Genomic DNA, 13,534 nt, shown 5'->3' with positions numbered 1-13,534 from the left:
GGTATAGGCTACGCACTGAAAACGGCACTTTTCTGACCTCTGACCTCACTGGACGGTCCGCCACACTTATTTTTACACCTGTGCCGCTTAGCGGAGAGTGTGGCGTTGTAGAGGGGGTCTCCCCGAACGCGTGAGTATGTCACAAGTGTTGGCACACGTGTCCGTCTCCGGTCCAGTGTCCAATTGGTATAGGCTACGCACTGAAAACGGCACTTTTCTGACCTCTGACCTCACTGGACGGTCCGCCACACTTTTTTTTACACCTGTGCCGCTTAGCGGAGAGTTTGGCGTTGTAGAGGGGGTCTCCCCGAACGCGTGAGTATGTCACAAGTGTTGGCACACGTGTCCGTCTCCGGTCCAGTGTCCAATTGGTATAGGCTACGCACTGAAAACGGCACTTTTCTGACCTCTGACCTCACTGGACGGTCCGCCACACTTTTTTTTACACCTGTGCCGCTTAGCGGAGAGTGTGGCGTTGTAGAGGGGGTCTCCCCGAACGCGTGAGTATGTCACAAGTGTTGGCACACGTGTCCGTCTCCGGTCCAGTGTCCAATTGGTATAGGCTACGCACTGAAAACGGCACTTTTCTGACCTCTGACCTCACTGGACGGTCCGCCACACTTTTTTTTACACCTGTGCCGCTTAGCGGAGAGTTTGGCGTTGTAGAGGGGGTCTCCCCGAACGCGTGAGTATGTCACAAGTGTTGGCACACGTGTCCGTCTCCGGTCCAGTGTCCAATTTCTATAGGCTATGCACTCCATTGAACAACATTTATCCATTTAGATACATTTTTATCTTTTAAAAAACGTTTTTGTTACACAGAAACATAATATGTGTTGTATAGCTTCGTTTAAATGCTTAATTTATAGTTTTAATGTGCAAATGAACCGTTTTTCAATGGTTTTCAATGGTTTCTTTTTACTCTAGAGGGTACTCTTATTCTGAAGGGATCGTCAACCGGAAGTCTTATTTCTGCTCCGTTATTTCTGCTGACGGAACACAGCTGTGAGACGTTAGGGAGCGCTTGTTTTCGGCGGAGGCCTGTCAAAGTACTGTCAAAGTACTGTACTTCAAAAACGTAAATAAAGTCCACAATCACAACACCAGAGGTAGCTCCACTGATCACGTCCAACCCAGATTTGGCACAAACAAGGAGTTGAATTTGTTCACCTGCTATGCAACAAAAAAATGTGGAATGCCCTAAGCAGTGAAGGAGTGTAAAACCCTACTCTCCTTCAAAACTGCCCTAAAAGAGTACCTTCAGGTGGCTGCAATTCGAAACTGGCCCCTGTAAAAGTCATATTCTTCTTTATGATGACTTTGTTGATGACTTTTTCAATACATAACTTTTTTTTAAATGTTGTAATGTATTTATTTATGTATTTAGTTTACTAAATCAATTAGACTGATTAACCACTTAAGTCATAATTTATTTTATAGAACAGCAGATATATAATCTCAGGAGTAGTTCTGAGCTTGTAGCTATTTTCACTATATCTCAAAAATGATAATGTTACTAAAATCAAATGCAACATTTGTTTTAATAACAGGTTAAATCGATTAGTTAACTGTTGCACGTGCACCCCTATGATTAAACAATATGTGAATCTACGGTACATTTTGTGTTGCCTTTCGTCAAATAATTTAATTGGTAAATAAAATAACCGATGACAAAAGGTGGCAATATTTCTTTTTTATTTATTTTGTTTATTCGCGCGCTTGTCCATCTGGTTCTCACTTACTTAAACTCATTCCAGACTGAAAGAGCGTTTCAGAGATATCCCAATAATGTGGCTACGTACACGGATTCTACTATTAGGCATTATTTTATCACATTTTCGGCTCCAGTTTGCCCCCGTGCTTAGGAATACCAAAACGCTCGCCCCAAAACACCGCCCAAAACCTTATAAAAAATAAAAAAAACATATTTCATACCCGTATTAACCTGTAAGCTGATTGTATGACGTTCTGTATAGTAGTGTGTACATCTGTCTGTCTCTTATAGTCATCATGATTTGTCTGCGTGGGAGCTTAGTGCTTTATGAGTGTTCCAGTTTAGTAGACCTTGTATTGTGAATTGTACTTATGTACTGTTTCTCATGTCTCACTTAATAAAGTACATCCATCAATCAATCAATCACTCCTAAACATAACCTCAGTAAACTATGCCTAAAACCTAACCTTATTCCTAAACTTGACCACAGTAAAACTGGAACGTACTTGGAATCTACTGTGCTTGGAACGTGACGTATATGACATCTCCTTTTTGTGCATATCCTCCTTGAGTGAAACCAGGAAATGTGGTCAACGTCAACCCCATCGCGCTTAAAGGAACAGACATGTATTATTCACCACAGCTCATATGGCAGATGGCTACCATGAGTTTAACTCTAATAAATCATGTAAAACGCCCTCGTCGGGCAGGGCAGAGAGCTAACAGTCACGCTTTGTATTAATGTGCTAAAACAGAATCGAAAGAAATAGCCTAGCCCTACAAGTGCTGTGTAGCCTGCACGTGTAGGTTAACAAACGTAACATTTTTCACTTCTGGTTGGTGGACTTAAAATGTGAGTGACATCTGGAGTGACATTGACTTGACTATAGATAGGTTCCGTGACGAATAATAGGCCTACGGCAGGGGTGGGCAACTTTGATGATGGAGAGGGCCACTATATTTCCACACTCCAGAGGGCCACATTGCATATACTGTCGGGCCTGTCACACAAAAAAATAGCAGATCGCGCTGCGACGCGTTTTGAGCTTGTAGATCGGTTATTTTTGCTATTTTTGAATTGGAATTCAGATTTATTTTTTGTAATTTTTTTATTGGAATCCTGAAAAGTAACATTTTTATTTAATTTCAAATGCATTTAGTTATACTTATGTTAACTTTATGAACTTAAATACAAATACATTGGACATAAAAAAGACAATAGAATTTTAATAGTAGTCATTAAGCTACTACTAATAGTAATTAAAGCAGGTCATGTTTGCAATTGTAACAGCTGAAATAGATAATATATCAGTATTCAGATATTAACCTGCGGGCTCCATTAAGTGAAGGTGGGGGCAGCATGTGGCCCCCGGGCCGCCAGTTGCCCATGTATGGCCTACGGTATAATGAAAACCAATGTAAAACCAGGAATCAGGTGTACGTTTTACACAAAATGATAATAAAAAATAAATCATAAAGTGTCAAAATAAAAATGATGTAATATAATGGTAATAGATGATAATTATTATCATTATTATTATTACTAATAATAATTATTATTATTATTAGTATTATTATTACTACTAGACCAAGACCGGTGCACGTTGGGCCTACTCGGAAACGATGCAAGTTGGGAATGCATGCCCCACCCAGTTTTGTAATGCCTGTTACACACGTTGGCCTACCTGGTGTAACCATCTGTCTATCTGTGTTCCTTTTATGCCCATGTATGGAGATCTCTGTGTCTGTCTGTCTGTCTGTGTTCCTTTTATGCCCATATGTGGAGATACATGATGTCATGCAGTATATGCCCATGGGCATGCCCATACATGGGCATATTGGTTGGATCGGCACTTTGGGACAGCTGGATGTCCATATATGCCTATATATGGGCATGTTGTGAGATCGGTGGTTCTGGACAACTGACCGACTCAACATTGAGTGCTCTCTGGTTGTTCTCTGTTGCACAGCCGCCCAGAGCACTCTGAAAACTGAGCAGATTCTCAGAGCGTATTTCCGAACGCAGTCATTATCTGGCGCAGAAAACCCTGTCCCACTCATTTCAATGAACTTTGCTCACCTAGCGCATTCTTTCATTCTGAGCATGCGTCAGCGTCACATCACTGAGGTTACAACGCATTTGCTTGTCCTTTTCGCGTCTACGTCTCAGACTCCCTCCATGTTTGTCTGTCTGTCTGTCTGTCTGTCTGTGTTCCTTTTATGCCCATATACGGAGATCCCTGATGTCATTCAGTGTATGCCCATGGGCATGCCCATACATGGGCATAATGGTTGGATCGGTGGTTTGGAACAGCTGAGTCGAGCCCATTGGTCGAGCCATGAACTGTCAGGCTTGCAGTACCAGAGATGGCCACTTGTCAACTTTTGCTTCACAAAGCCCTCCCGGTCTTGGGGGCTTGGTAACCACATAACCGCTGGCAGTTAGGTGCCAATAACGGTGTTAGCTTGTCATTAGCATTAGTATTATTTCAGCTGAAATTCAGTGGACCCGACCCAGTGCAATTTAAGAGAGTAATGTGTGCAGATACGTATGTCACCCTCTTAAATCACAGACTGACAGCAGGGAAGATTAAGTGAAACTCCATTCATTTGTGCATGTGGGCATCTTTCTTTAAATTTCACAAATCTTTTGTCTGTGTTGTGTCTGTCTCTCTCCCAATATGGCCAAATATGGAGACGACTGACTTCATAGTAATGACATCATATTTGACTGACGTCAGCCTGGCCTTAAAGGACTGCTCTACAACCTCTATGTATTGAGTGTGTATGCCTGTCCTTCACTTGTGCCCAAATATGGAGTTTAACCAAACTGACTTCATCAATAGACTGTCGCAGTCAGATTCTGGAAGTACACGTCACATTCCTTTCCTTCGTGAGGATTTCATTATCAGCTATAATGTCAAAACAATAGACTTACCACTATGATCCTGGTTGTAAAATGGTGCTATATGCTCCTGTAGAGGCCACAATTCTGAAATTCTCTGAATGCAATCACTCTAGTTTTAAGAAAAACATGTTTAACTAGCGACCTCACAGATAAATACTCCACTATCCTCAATGCTAAAGCGTAACATCTGGAAAATTGTCTGATTACATATTAGTCTTGCCCAAATATGGAATTCCACACAGCTCCAGACTGGCCTCCAAGTACTCTGAAAACAGTTACTGCACTAGTACAACGCCAAATTAAGGACTTGCCTGCACCAATTGGCGTTGTTTGACAACGATTTGTGCTGTGTGTGATGTCAGATCAGAGCTCGGTCAGACTATATAATGTCGGCAATCACTGTTATCATCTCGTTGGCTTTTGTTAGACTTGACTTTTAATTGCTAGCAACTTGTTCAAGATTAGAAGGAATATTCCATAATGTCTGAAACCATGCACCAAGAGGAAGAGGTTGAGACCTTTGCCTTCCAGGCAGAGATCGCTCAGCTTTTGTCCCTGATCATTAATACCTTCTATTCCAACAAGGAGATCTTCCTCAGGGAGCTGATCTCCAATGCCTCCGATGCCTTGGACAAAATCCGCTATGAAGGTCTGTTAGATGCCGCGAAACTGGACAGTGGCAAGGAGCTAAAGATCGACATAATCCCCAACCCAGCTGAGCGCACCCTGACCCTCTTCGACAGCGGTATCGGTATGACCAAAGCTGACTTGATCAACAACCTGGGTACGATTGCAAAATCTGGCACCAAGGGCTTCATGGAGGCGCTGACAGCTGGAGCTGACATCTCCATGATTGGTCAGTTTGGTGTTGGTTTCTACTCTGCTTACCTGGTGTCCGACAAGGTCACCGTCATCACCAAGCACAATGACGACGAACAGTATGCCTGGGAATCCTTGGCCGGAGGCTCGTTTACAGTCAAGGTCGACACCAGTGAGCCCATTGGCCGTGGGACCAAGGTGATCCTGCACCTGAAGGAGGACCAGGCGGAATACCTAGAAGAGAAGAAGATCAAGGAGATAGTCAAGAGGCATTCCCAGTTCATCGGTTACCCCATCACCTTGTTTACGGAGAAGGAGCGCGACAAGGAGATCAGCGACGACGAGGCCGCTGATGAGGAGGAGAAGGATGAGAAAGAGGTGAAGGAAGTTGTTGACGACAAGCCCAAGATCGAAGACGTGGGATCAGACGAAGAGGAGGACTCAAAGGACGACAAGGACAAAAAGAAGAAAAAGAAGATCAAGGAGAAGTATATCGCCCAGGAGGAGCTGAACAAGACCAAGCCCATCTGGAACCGAAAGCCTGATGAGATTACCAACGAGGAGTACGGAGAGTTCTACAAGAGTCTGACCAATGACTGGGAGGACCACGTGGCTGTCAAGCACTTCTCTGTGGAGGGCCAGCTGGAGTTCCAAGCTCTGCTGTTCATTCCTCGCCGCGCACCCTTTGACCAATTCGAGAACAAGAAAAAGAAGAATGTCAAGCTGTACGTCAGGAGGGTCTTCATCATGGACAGTTGTGATGAGCTCATACCAGAGTACCTGAACTTTGTGCGTGGTGTGGTCGATTCTGAAGACCTGCCCCTCAACATCTCCAGAGAGATGCTGCAGCAGAACAAGATCCTCAAGGTGATCCGTAAGAACATTGTCAAGAAATGCCTGGACCTCTTTGAGGAGCTGGCTGAGGACAAGGAAAAGTACAAGCAATTCTATGAAGCCTTCTCCAAGAACCTGAAGCTGGGCATTCACGTCGACAATCAGAACCTTAAGAAGCTGTCCGAGCTGCTACGCTATCAGACCTCCCAGTCTGGTGATGAGATGACCTCCCTCAAGGAGTACGTCTCTCGCATGAAGGAAAACCAGAAGTCCATCTACTACATCACAGGTGAGAGCAAGGAGCAGGTGTCTCACTCTTCATTTGTGGAGCGTGTGCACAAACGTGGCTTCGAAGTGGTGTACATGACAGAGCCCATCGACGAATACTGCCTCCAGCAGCTCAAGGAGTTTGGCGGTAAGACCCTCGTCTCTGTCACCAAAGAGGGCCTGGAGCTCCCCGAGGACGAGGAAGAGAAGAAGAAAATGGAGGAGGACAAGAGCAAGTTTGAGAACCTCTGCAAGCTCATGAAAGAGATTCTCGACAAGAAAGTCGAGAAGGTGACCGTGTCCAACAGACTGGTCACGTCTCCCTGTTGCATCGTGACCAGCGCTCACGGCTGGACGGCCAACATGGAGCGCATCATGAAGGCCCAGACCCTCAGAGATAACTCCACCATGGGCTACATGGCGTCCAAGAAGCACCTGGAGATCAATCCGGACCACCCCATCATGGAGACACTCCGGGGGAAGGCTGACGTCGACAAGAACGACAAGACCGTCAAAGACCTGCTCGTCCTGCTGTACGAGACGGCCCTGCTGTCGTCGGGCTTCAGCCTGGACGACCCCCACACGCACTCCAACCGCATCCATAGGATGATCAAGATCGGCCTGGGCATCGACGATGACGATGCGACCGCGGAGGAGGAGGAGGCCAGCTCCGCAGCCGCCGTCTCAGACGTGATCCCACTGCTAGAGGGCGACGATGATGACTTCTCTAATATGGAGGAAGTGGATTAAGCACCACAACCTCAGCCCTTTCGGCTCACTTTTTGAGCGGTGTAGCCGCTCCTATAAGTGGGATCGGGACACCCCATTAGTACACCCTTCGCTGTACTGTGATTGGCTCATAATAGCACACCCCTGTTCTTTCGCTGTACTGTGATTGGCTGACTCTATGCACACCCTCTGCTCAGCACTGTGATTGGCTAGCGAGACACATGATGAAATTAATAACCTATAAATAGCACCAAGCAGTTAAAAAAAACGTTTTTTTTTTTAAAGTGAGCTTCCTCCACTGTGATGATGATTGCCTCCTATGAAGTCTAACATCATGAGTCTAACACCGCTCACTTCACACTGGGTCTGATTTTTCAATTTAGACCTGGTTCTTCCCTGTAATTCCAAGCGGGAAAACCTTAGTGATTGGTGTTTAAAAGAAGGGAAAAGCTAAAAAAAAAATCTGTGTTATCTGTTAAAAGAGAATATTAAAAACGTTAATACATTCAAATATAAAAAGGAGGGGGGAAAAAAGTACGTCCGGGGTTGGAGACCACTCCACCTGCCTCCAAACTTGCCACAGACTATTGATCAGTGCTCTGGCTAATACTTAGGCTTCTTTTCCCGCCTTCAGTGTACTTACATATTGTACATTGTACCTCTAGTTATTATTGAGGGTTCGAGGCCTATCAGGCCCGAAACCTCTTTGAACTGTTGGCTTTCTTCTTCTGCCGTTTTTACAGTTCTGGCCTAACCGTGCATACGCCTTTTACGAAACCCTGCAATATGGTAGAGGGCTATGCCAAACGGCTAAGAAACGAAACTCACAACTATTGGCCAAAGGGTGGTGCTATAGCACTCAATTGACTTTGAACAGGGACAACTCATGCCCTGTTTGACCTACAGCCATGAAAGTTTGATACACATATGCGTCTCTTCATGCCTAACAACTTTCACACTCTGACTTTTGACCTCTGACCTTTAGATCTCCCGCCATTTTGAATTATATGAAAAACTGTAAAAATTTGACCTGTAAGCTCCGCCCTTAGATTGTCCGCCATTTTGAGCGGTTTGAAAAACACTTAAACCTGTGTTTCTGCAGTGATTTTTGAGCAATTTGCGAGAAACGTTCTACACATATACCAACAAAACGTCGCTGATTTTCCATAAATGAAAAGATTTAGCTTTTATGAGCCAATGAATATTGCAGTTTTATGACAATTATTCATCTGCCTCTAACACATACATGCAGACTCACATTTGTTTGAAACTTTGCAGTAATGTAGAGGGTCATTCCAAATATCACTGAAACCAATCTTACTCCAATTGGCCAAAGGGTGGCGCTATAGCAATTTTTTGAAAATGCAAACTTTAAACAGGCAAAAGTCATGCCTCGTTAGGCCGACAGCCGTGAAACTTACTTAATTGAAATACCTGTAACAATGCTCTATACAACAGGGAACCAGATTACTCATATGCTGTGTTACTTTTGCCAGGACTCGAACCCATGACCTTGCGGTTGAGAGACAAGAGATTTTCCAACTGAGCTACCCAGACACAGGAAACACACTACAGATTTTTTTTTACGTCACTGTCGGATTTAATCATAAAATCTAAGCTGTGTGATATATACACTTTGAGTTAAGACCGGTTGCACCGCTCAAAAATTAAGCCTTCATTAGCTAAATAATATTGTAAAGGGCATGGCTTCATCAAAAAAAGAAGAAAAATCATCTTTGTGTGCTCCTTTCTCACTGCTGTTGGTATGTGGATTGAATAGCTCAGTCGGTAAAGTGCTGGCAATGTGCCAGCCTATGAGTCCCAAAGGTCAAGGGTTCGATTCCTGTCAATGGCCATGGTTTGACGTGTCCATGAGTGAGGTTCTCAACCCCAATTGCCCTCCTTCGTACTATCCACAATCCCTCTGCTGAGAATGCTCGTTTGTTAATTGCATGCCCCATCCAGTTTTGTAATGCCCATATACACGTTGGCCTACCTGGTGTAACCATCTGTCTGTGTCTCTTTTATGCCCATATATGGAGATCTCTGTGTCTGTCTGTCTGTGTTCCTTTTATGCCCATATACGCTGTCTGTTTGTCTGCCTGCCTGCCTGCCTGCCTGCCTGCCTGCCTGCCTGCCTGCCTGTCTGTCTGTGTTCCTTTTATGCCCATTTACGGAGATCCATGATGTCATGCAATATATGCCCATGGGCATGCCCATACATGGGCATATTGGTTGGATCGGCACTTTGGGACAGCTGGATGTCCATATATGCCTATATATGGGCATGTCGTGAGATTGGTGGTTCTGGACAACCGACCGACTCAACATCGAGTGCTCTCTGGTTGTTCTCTGTTGCACAGTTGCCCAGAGCACTCTGAAAACTGAGCAGCCTTTGCCTTTTTTGCGGTTTCTAAATATATATATATTTTTAAACAGAATCAAATGTTTTTTGGTCATGACTTACCAGGATCCTGGTTGGCTTGTTGCCATGCTTAAAATTCTTATATAATATAATAATATATACGTGTCTGAAATCTCTATTGAAAACAAATAATGGGCTTTCTATCTGTGGAATCAAAGCCGGTGAAAAGAAATGGCTGCCACCATTATTGTCTCCGCCAGTATGGTGGAGAGTATGTTTTCGTCTCCGTCCGTCCGTGTGTGTGTCCGTCTCAGCCAAGCTAACATTGGTCAAGCTTCACGTGACACGTGACAATATGTTGTCACCAATGCTTTGATTGGCTAGCGAGACGCATGATGAAATAAAAACCTATAAATAGCACCACACACTTCAACATTTTGAAGTGAGCTTCCATCACTGTGATGACCACTGTTGTTTCTAAATATGAATGGGTTGTGATTTTTTGTCTCCGCCAGGAGAGTTTTACCCTCCGTATGTGTGTCCGTCTTAGCCAAGCTAACATTGGTCAAGTGACACGTGACAATATGTAATATAAATAGGTAAGACAGGATTAATCAGGAACAGTACTGGCGGAGACCTGTGCTCCGAGGAGCATATTTTCTAGTTCCCTATGACATTAGTCTTGCCCAAATATGGAATTCCACACAGCTCCAGACTGGTCTCCAAGTACTCTGAAAACAGTTACTGCACTAGTACAACGCCAAATTAAGGACTTGCCTGCACTAATTGGCGTTGTTTGACAACGGTTTGTGCTGTGTATGATGTCAGATCAGAGCTCGGTCAGACTATATAACGTCGGCAATCACTGTTATCATCTCGGTGGATTTTGTGAGACTTGACCTTTAATTGCTAGTAACTTGTTCAGGATTAGACGGAATATTGCATAATGTCTGAAACCATGCACCAAGAGGAAGAGGTTGAGACCTTTGCCTTCCAGGCAGAGATCGCTCAGCTTTTGTCCCTGATCATTAATACCTTCTATTCCAACAAGGAGATCTTCCTCAGGGAGTTGATCTCCAATGCCTCCGATGCCTTGGACAAAATCCGCTATGAAGGTCTGTTAGATGCCGCGAAACTGGACAGTGGCAAGGAGCTAAAGATCGACATAATCCCCAACCCAGCTGAGCGCACCCTGACCCTCTTCGACAGCGGTATCGGTATGACCAAAGCTGACTTGATCAACAACCTGGGTACGATTGCAAAATCTGGCACCAAGGGCTTCATGGAGGCGCTGACAGCTGGAGCTGACATCTCCATGATTGGTCAGTTTGGTGTTGGTTTCTACTCTGCTTACCTGGTGTCCGACAAGGTCACCGTCATCACCAAGCACAATGACGACGAACAGTATGCCTGGGAATCCTTGGCCGGAGGCTCGTTTACAGTCAAGGTCGACACCAGTGAGCCCATTGGCCGTGGGACCAAGGTGATCCTGCACCTGAAGGAGGACCAGGCGGAATACCTAGAAGAGAAGAAGATCAAGGAGATAGTCAAGAGGCATTCCCAGTTCATCGGTTACCCCATCACCTTGTTTACGGAGAAGGAGCGCGACAAGGAGATCAGCGACGACGAGGCCGCTGATGAGGAGGAGAAGGCTGAGAAAGAGGTGAAGGAAGTTGTTGACGACAAGCCCAAGATCGAAGACGTGGGCTCAGACGAAGAGGAGGACTCAAAGGACGACAAGGACAAAAAGAAGAAAAAGAAGATCAAGGAGAAGTATATCGCCCAGGAGGAGCTGAACAAGACCAAGCCCATCTGGAACCGAAAGCCTGATGAGATTACCAACGAGGAGTACGGAGAGTTCTACAAGAGTCTGACCAATGACTGGGAGGACCACGTGGCTGTCAAGCACTTCTCTGTGGAGGGCCAGCTGGAGTTCCAAGCTCTGCTGTTCATTCCTCGCCGCGCACCCTTTGACCAATTCGAGAACAAGAAAAAGAAGAATGTCAAGCTGTACGTCAGGAGGGTCTTCATCATGGACAGTTGTGATGAGCTCATACCAGAGTACCTGAACTTTGTGCGTGGTGTGGTCGATTCTGAAGACCTGCCCCTCAACATCTCCAGAGAGATGCTGCAGCAGAACAAGATCCTCAAGGTGATCCGTAAGAACATTGTCAAGAAATGCCTGGACCTCTTTGAGGAGCTGGCTGAGGACAAGGAAAAGTACAAGCAATTCTATGAAGCCTTCTCCAAGAACCTGAAGCTGGGCATTCACGTCGACAATCAGAACCTTAAGAAGCTGTCCGAGCTGCTACGCTATCAGACCTCCCAGTCTGGTGATGAGATGACCTCCCTCAAGGAGTACGTCTCCCGCATGAAGGAAAACCAGAAGTCCATCTACTACATCACAGGTGAGAGCAAGGAGCAGGTGTCTCACTCTGCATTTGTGGAGCGTGTGCACAAACGTGGCTTCGAAGTGGTGTACATGACAGAGCCCATCGACGAATACTGCCTCCAGCAGCTCAAGGAGTTTGGCGGTAAGACCCTCGTCTCTGTCACCAAAGAGGGCCTGGAGCTCCCTGAGGACGAGGAACAGAAGAAGAAAATGGAGGAGGACAAGAGCAAGTTTGAGAACCTCTGCAAGCTCATGAAAGAGATTCTCGACAAGAAAGTCGAGAAGGTGACCGTGTCCAACAGACTGGTCACGTCTCCCTGTTGCATCGTGACCAGCGCTCACGGCTGGACGGCCAACATGGAGCGCATCATGAAGGCCCAGACCCTCAGAGATAACTCCACCATGGGCTACATGGCGTCCAAGAAGCACCTGGAGATCAATCCGGACCACCCCATCATGGAGACACTCCGGGGGAAGGCTGACGTCGACAAGAGCGACAAGACCGTCAAAGACCTGCTCGTCCTGCTGTACGAGACGGCCCTGCTGTCGTCGGGCTTCAGCCTGGACGACCCCCACACGCACTCCAACCGCATCCATAGGATGATCAAGATCGGCCTGGGCATCGACGATGACGATGCGACCGCGGAGGAGGAGGATGTCAGCTCCGCAGCGGCCGTCTCAGACGTGATCCCACTGCTAGAGGGCGACGATGATGACTTCTCTAATATGGAGGAAGTGGATTAAGCACCACAACCTCAGCCCTTTCGGCTCACTTGTTCAATTTAGACCTGGTTCTTCCCTGTAATTCCAAGCGGGAAAACCTTAGTGATTGGTCTTTAAAAGAAGGGAAAAGCTAAAAAAAAAATCGGTGTTAACTGTTAAAAGAGAATATTAAAAACGTTAATACATTAAAATATAAAAAGGAGGGGGGGGGGGGGAATGGTTCCTTTTTTTTTTACTCAAGAAATGTGTGCGAGAGATTCAAACCCAGGCTGCAGGTTTTCCTTTTTTTTTCCACCAGCAGATCTGCTGGGCAAGAAGCCACTTGTAGACACCAGAGAGCTTCCTCCACCAGTCCAGGACCTTTCTGGTGATTCTATAGGGCTGAGGACAAGTTCCTCTGCCCTCTAGAATCAGTGAAAAAAAGTGAAAAAAAGTGGGGGGGGGATCAAAAAACAAGAGGACTTAAAGGAGGAGAGAGAGAGATAGACAGAGAGGGAGAGGGATATATACTCTGTATTAAGACTTTTTTGTTCTGAGAGGAAGAGAGAGAGAGAGAGAGAGAGAGAGAGAGAGAGAGAGGGAGAGGGGGGTGTATTCATTATGTTCAGCCTGGTCACCTTTTCGACTTTCTTGTCGAGAATCTCTTTCCTCTGGTAGGACAGATGCTCCTAGCTCCTTCCTCCTCAGTGACGCCTCCTATAATCCCAATTCCTATCTCCTTTGAGCAGGAATAAGGAAACTCGACACAAGTGGCAAAACGGCGGACCCACTTCCGGTTTGAGC

The 13,534-nt window shown here is 45.6% G+C and overlaps 2 protein-coding genes across 2 annotated transcripts; both read left to right on the top strand.

Annotated features, from left to right (window-relative positions):
* Nucleotides 1-5,102: 5,102 nt before the first annotated feature.
* LOC311047561 (heat shock protein HSP 90-beta-like) lies at nt 5,103-7,292 on the top strand (the record flags this gene model as incomplete). The annotated part of the gene is made up of 1 exon (XM_084060305.1): nt 5,103-7,292. The coding sequence occupies one exon, from the start codon at nt 5,103-5,105 to the stop codon at nt 7,290-7,292; it is 2,190 nt and encodes a 729-aa protein (XP_083916431.1).
* Nucleotides 7,293-10,582: 3,290 nt separating this feature from the next.
* Nucleotides 10,583-12,772, top strand: LOC311047562 (heat shock protein HSP 90-beta-like; the record flags this gene model as incomplete). Its single annotated transcript, XM_084060306.1, has 1 exon — nt 10,583-12,772. The coding sequence occupies one exon, from the start codon at nt 10,583-10,585 to the stop codon at nt 12,770-12,772; it is 2,190 nt and encodes a 729-aa protein (XP_083916432.1).
* Between the last annotated feature and the right edge of the window lie 762 nt (nt 12,773-13,534).

Source organism: Gymnoscopelus microlampas (assembly GCF_963454915.1).
Source record: "Gymnoscopelus microlampas genome assembly, chromosome: 6".
Lineage (NCBI taxonomy): Eukaryota > Metazoa > Chordata > Actinopteri > Myctophiformes > Myctophidae > Gymnoscopelus > Gymnoscopelus microlampas.
Note: the sequence above shows the minus strand (reverse complement) of the source record. Positions and strands in the feature narration are given on the sequence as shown.